Source organism: Platalea leucorodia (genome assembly GCF_965183815.1).
Source record: "Platalea leucorodia genome assembly, chromosome: 8".
Classification (NCBI taxonomy): Eukaryota; Metazoa; Chordata; class Aves; order Pelecaniformes; family Threskiornithidae; genus Platalea; species Platalea leucorodia.
This window is the reverse complement of record NC_138830.1, coordinates 42,942,001-42,948,526: the sequence shown is the minus strand read 5'-3', so window position 1 is coordinate 42,948,526 and position 6,526 is coordinate 42,942,001. Positions and strand designations below refer to the sequence as shown.

General features: G+C 43.3%; 1 protein-coding gene across 1 annotated transcript; it reads left to right on the top strand.

Moving 5' to 3' along the window:
• Positions 1 to 288: 288 nt before the first annotated feature.
• On the top strand, positions 289 to 6,487 carry LOC309594389 (histamine H3 receptor-like; the record flags this gene model as incomplete). Its single annotated transcript, XM_082320102.1, has 3 exons — positions 289 to 544; positions 624 to 790; positions 3,131 to 6,487. The coding sequence occupies 3 exons, from the start codon at positions 289 to 291 to the stop codon at positions 4,019 to 4,021; spliced, it is 1,314 nt and encodes a 437-aa protein (XP_082176228.1). The 3' UTR covers positions 4,022 to 6,487.
• Positions 6,488 to 6,526: the final 39 nt, after the last annotated feature.

Sequence of the window (6,526 nt, the reverse complement as noted above, 5' to 3'; positions counted from 1 at the left end):
GCGGGCGGCGGGAACGGGTCTCTCCCGCCCGCAGCCCTGGCAGCGCCGCGGCAGGACTCCGGAAAGTTTTGCCACATCGGCGCCGTCCCAGCGCCGGGTGGGAACCGGCCGGGCTGCGGGCAGCGCCGAGCCGCCCCTCAGCCGCCGCGCCGCGCCCGGCCCCTCCCTCCGCCCGGCGGGGGCTGTGGCGGGGCAGGGGCGGTGCCAACAGCGGAGCGGGGCGAGCGCCAGAGCCGGGCCGGGCAGCGGCGGAGCGCGGGGAGCGCCGCGGGCTCTCCAGCGGGAGCCATGGGCCAGGAGTTGCCGTGGCTCAACCACTCCGGCAGCCCGCGGGCGGCGGGCAACGCCTGTGCGGCGGACGGGCAGCAGGGCGGGCCCTTCGCCGCGGCCACCGCCGCGCTGCTGGCGGCGCTGATGGGGCTGCTAGTGCTGGCCACGGTGCTGGGCAATGCCCTGGTCATTCTGGCGTTCGTGGTGGACCGGAGCCTCCGCACGCAGGGCAACTTCTTCTTCCTCAACCTGGCCATCGCCGACCTCCTGGTGGGTGAGTCCCGGGGCGCCGGGAGGGGCAGAGGGTTGCGGTCCGCGGCGCTGCACCTGTCACCGCCGAGCTCTGTCCGCAGGCGGCTTCTGCATCCCCCTCTACATTCCCTACGTGCTGACGGGCGAGTGGAGACTCGGCAGGGGCTTGTGTAAGCTGTGGCTGGTGGTAGACTACCTGGTGTGCACCGCCTCCGTCTTCAACATCGTCCTTATCAGCTTCGACAGGTTCATCTCTGTCACCAGAGCGGTAAGGGCTGGGCAAGTAGTCCTGAGGGTGGTCTGTAGGGGCTCCAGGGCTGCCGTTTCAAGCAGGATGGTTTGCCTAGGTCACCTGGCTCTCAACTCCCTTGCACCTCACTCAACCACCACAGGAGACATGGGGTACCTAGGCAGTTCCCCTTGGTCCTGAAAATATCAGCTTTGGCAGAAAAGACATTTGCTCCTCACTTTTGCATTGGAAGAGGTACTCTGTTTTAGAAACAGGCACGGTTTGTATATGCTGCTGTTCTGGCTAGAAGGGCAGAGGCAACAAGGTGTACTTATTTCCTTCCCAGCCACACCTTGGATAAGCTTAAAAAGTATTACCCAGCTGAAAGAGACCATCTCCCTCAGAACATGGCAATGCACTTGTTGACAACTGATAGCCCAAGCCAGCCTAGCTGCATCCCAGCTGCAGCACAAGGCAGAGATAGATCTCCTTGCAATGCATACCAGACTCTCAGGGAGAATTAGATGTATACAGCTGTGCATGGTTCAAAAGTGGCAGAATATAAATGAACACCTTTCAAAGGATGCAAATGCTATTTCTATGTAACAACTACAGAAATAGCTAGAGCCTTGCCTCAGTCATGCAGCGTCTCAGTTATCGGAAAAAGGAGTAGACTAGGCTTTGCAAAATGAAAAGCTAACTTCATTTTCACCTAGACCATGCTGCCTCGAAGTATTTTGGATGGTGCAGAAATAACACATTTTACCTGCTAATAGGTTTCACTCTTCTACGCACAGCTGGTTATTCTTCAGCCCCCTGTTCCACCCACATCCCTTTAAAAGGTTAATTTAGCTTCATTGCTCATTCTAAATCACACTAAGAGGCAATGATACTTTTTTGGCAGAGTATAAAGAGAGGCTGCAAGATCACTTTAACAGTTTATATGCAACTTAGCGTTTCACCAACTTCTTTTTGAAGAGGGAGAAATGAACAGATTAATTCTTAAACGGTCAACACTTACAATTCCTTTATTTTCTAGGTTCTGAATTAGCCATGAATTTTGCTTTCATAAACCAAACTCATGACTATACACATAGTATAAATATATAGACTGGATGGTTTCAGAAACAGAAAGAGAAACTGGTCATAATAAATGAAAAAAATCAGCCACTTTAAAATACTTCAAATTAACCCTCCATATAAAAATCCCTCCCCAAGCAAGAGTTCAGAAGCTGCCTGTTGGGTTAGGGCAGCATAAGAACATATGAACAGGAATATATGAAGTTCTAAATTATTCTCTATTTCAATGAAAATGGTAATCTTCCTACAAGACTGCTCCTGAAATCAGTAGTAGCTTTCTCAAGGATTGCAAAATCAGACCCGATTCAGACAAACTCAGGATTCCTCAGCTGTGTGGATATTCTACCAGAACAGCATTGGCTTTGGAGATCAAGATCCACAGACTGAGGCAGTAAACATGAATCCTATACAGAATTCAAGCTTGAGGACTTCATATTCCAAAACACTGTGTGGCCACTGTAGAGACTGAATTCCAATTCACTATATGAATATTGTTCAGTACACCAGGGAATTAGAATATTGAGAAGTAGAAGATCTTGATTTTAAGATTCTACTGAATTCTATTGCTGATACAGTTTACTGACTCAGTATTACTGACTTTTTTTTTTTTTTGCACCTTAGCTTTTCTATTTTCTAAATAAGGGAAATTAGTTACTCCTCCTGTAAAGCACTTTGCAGACCACAACACTCCATCTATATATCTTAATTGCAGATAAGAGTTCTGCAAGTACTTCACAAAAGAATGACATTAAGAATATCAAACAGAAGTAAAAGCTGTTATCCATTAAATTTTTTGAGTGCGATTTTCACATTAAGAAAGGTGCTCTCTCTCTACAAAGCAGAAAGAAAAGACCTTGCATGGGTGTTCTACGAATTCAGATCTTTTATGTATTTTAAATTAAATTATTTAAAAATTCTAAATAAGTGAATTTTGAAGGGCCATGTTTTTAGACATTCTGTAGACTGGTGTCATAGCTAATGCAATTGACTATGTAAGCAACTGGTCACAACCAATTCTAGGAATAGCAGTGGTTATTTGCATTGGAAAAGCCTTAGTTTTCTAGCTTTTCAGATCTGATGCACATTGTCAGAACATATCCAGTCACCTTGATAATGTTTGTTGGAATGGATATTTCAGAAATAGCTTTTCTGTGGTACGGGTAAGCTTGGTATAACCCTCATCCCTAAATCAATATATTATCAACCCTCACAAGTGACAGAGAGGGTCATATTCCAAGGTAGCCATGTAACCGTTTGAGATACTAGTAATGTATGTGGCTTAACTTTTCTCTCTCTCAGGTCAGTTACAGGGCTCAGAAAGGGATGACCAGACATGCAGTACTGAAGATGATCACTGTATGGATTGCTGCTTTTCTTCTCTATGGTCCAGCCATTCTCAGTTGGGAGCACATTGCCCAAAAGAGCATCCTCCCTGAAGGAGAATGTCATGCAGAGTTCTTCTACAACTGGTATTTCCTAATGATTGCCTCTACTATTGAATTCTTTACACCTTTCATCACGGTTACATACTTTAACTTAAGTATTTACCTCAACATCAGGAAACGCACATCTCTCAGGAATGAAAACCTATTACCTGGCCAAGAGGACTGTGAAATGAGTTTCCAGGGGAAAAAAAGGGAACACGCTGTATTTTTTGTAAAACCTGCTAACAGACACAAACATGAGAAGAAGAAGAGAGCAAGCAGCCTTTCTCCCCCAAAAAAGGCTTCAAGGCTCAGCCTACATAAGCTTGACAATCAGTCCTTAAATTTGAATGTCAATCAAGACCTTCCACCACTTCAGGTGGAAGTCGAGACCAAGCCTCATAGGAATGGTTTCTACAAAACTACAGAAAGCTTATGCAACACCACCAGCAGAGTGGACATTGCTAATACTATGGCAAATAGATTTAGGCTTTCCCGAGATAAAAGAGTAGCAAAGTCTTTAGCAATTATTGTCTGTGTGTTTGGTTTGTGTTGGGCTCCATATACACTTTTGATGATCATCAGAGCAGCTTGCCATGGGCACTGTGTGCAGTATTCACTCTATGAGACTTCATTTTGGCTTCTGTGGGTGAATTCAGCCATTAACCCTGTTCTATACCCACTGTGTCACATGAGCTTTAGGAAAGCCTTTATAAAACTCCTGTGTCCAGGAAAAGCCAAAATTCATCCTCACATTTTTATGTGAAAAAAAAAACAAAGTGGGAAGGCTGACCATTAGTACATCTTGCTTTCAGTGGGAGCATGAACTGGCTAATATTCACCTGCAAGTATTAAGTGCAATGTGCACTGGGTAGTTCATAGAATACTGATAAGTAGGTATAAGTGTAGATATTTATAGATGTATAGAAATACAGTCATCCATGTAATAGAAATCACAGCAATGAAAAGAAAGGTAATTTCTCAAAGCTCTTTGGGAAGTTATGCCAACAGTATATTTTCTGGTAATGGTGAATTAGCATTAAAAGTGCTGAAGAGGGAATACAACATTCATGGCCAATAATTACAGTTCAGGCTCTCTCACTTTTAATAACTGTAAATATTGCTGGTAAGGAATTTCATAAGAAGTGTTAACCTTGGACCTGTTATATTTTACCCCCAAACCCACTCTGAGATGCCAAGGGTCTCAGCTGTTAAGTGTAGTATGCTTTTTCCCCCACTTAGTAGGGAGCCAGACAAGGTCATGACCAATGCAAAAACCTAAACACTGGTGTCCAGGAAAAGCATGGGACAAGAGGCACCAGTACAGTCAGGTTACCAGAGAAGCTGAGCAATTGTAGCAGATAAGGGAGCATTGACTTGAGTGGAAAAGGCAATTGAGAAATAAGAGAGTAGAATTTTTAGTAGAACTAAGTTCAGGGACAGGAATAAAAAAGGGGGTTGAGCTTTGTGATAGGAGATATGAGAATTGAGAGTTTAAACACTAGAAGAGTTTCACCATGAGTTTCCTCCCTCAGCTATGACTTCCTGCCCCCTGCCAGGATCCTGCATGGGCAGGAATCTACTCAAGTCAAACCTCTACTCCTTACAGGACTGACAGGTATTACTCTATCTTTTGCTGTAAGTATAGAGCAACCATAATTAGTCTACGAGATCTATGACAGACAGATCTTGCTATAGACAGAGCTTTAGGTAAACTTCCCTTGGAGTAATTTTTAAAACTTTTCCAATTAGTCTTTTACTAGTTCTGGCTAGCTCTGAAAGGAAAAAAAAGTTGTTTTCCCCTACCCCACCCAATGGATCTATCCATCCATCAAGTCATCAGTAGTCAAAAAAAAAAGTATTACTTGAAGTGTTTAGACATTTTCCAAGTCATGCATAATAGCATGACTCAAAAAAGTCTGTTAAAATCTACAGCCTTGCTATTGACCATCAGCATGAAAAACAACATGAACAACCACATACTGTTTCTGCCATTCTGCCTCTGCCACAAGAGAAGCTCACACAGCTAGATCCTGAGTTTTGACTAGGTTTGTCCCATAAAAGGTATCAATTTGAACATCACTAGTGATACAAGTTTGTTTGCACCATCATAAGCATTTTCTACAGACGCTTTCCTTTGTTGACAAGAGTGATAGCTATTGAACAGCCATAGTTGTCCATTGCCACAGCCAAAATGCATGTTGGTACAGTTGATCTTAAAGTTTACAGACAGTATTTTGAAATTATTTACTTTGTAAAATTTCAGTAAAAGTAACTAAGAACTGTGGAAGAGTCATAACTTTGTAGCCCTAACAAGTGGTACATGGGAAAAAGCACCAGCCTACAACATTTGGGCAACTGCAGTTGAAACCACAAAACCATTATTCAAATACACTTCCTATGTTACAAGGACTAACCTTTAGGATTAAAAAAAACATGGTTAGCAAATACTGTAGACTAGGAGGGCATATCCCTACTATATTAATGTATCTACATGAACATGATCATCATCTTCTGCTATGGATGTTTTATAACAAAACAATCAGCTTACCAGTTCTCCTACGAGGAACAGCATCAACAGATACAGAGCAACATTAAGACTTTTGAATAGCATTAATTACACCACTGGGCAAGTAAAGCCATTAGATTATCTCCCCATTTGTCCTCCCCTCCAAGCCAGACTTATACATCAGTAGATCAATGATCTAATTGTTGTCTACTCCATTAATTCTTGTTTCCTAGGATTGTATTTGCCTTTTTCAGAAAACAGGTAGCACTATATTATTGGACACTCCCACCGAAGTCTCATTCACTATCCAATCAAGCCAGGACAATTTTCACAACAGTGGTCAACTCAAGGAGTAAGGAAGTTCAATCAGTTAGCTTTAGAACATTACATTCAGTTAAGGTAAAACAGACATTTCAAAGTTTTCAGCAACTGGCATTAACCTACAGACTACACCAGTCTTCACAGGAGTTGCCATTGGCAATTGCTCTGCAGCTCCATTTCCTACAGCTTTGTCATTTAATTGCCACTCATCTCTAGCACAGACCTAGAATCCAGCAGGATTCTCCACCAGTCTCTCAAGATATGTCATAAAAGCATTCGGAAACGTGAATGCACATCATCTCAGCACGATTTGGAAAAATACTGGTTTTGAATGATAAAATTTACATTAGACATGCTAACAGCCTCCCAGCTTGCTCAGGTTAACTATGCCTTCATTCTTCTGTCCCTACAAAACAGAAGTTCTTTTGCTTTTATCAGAAG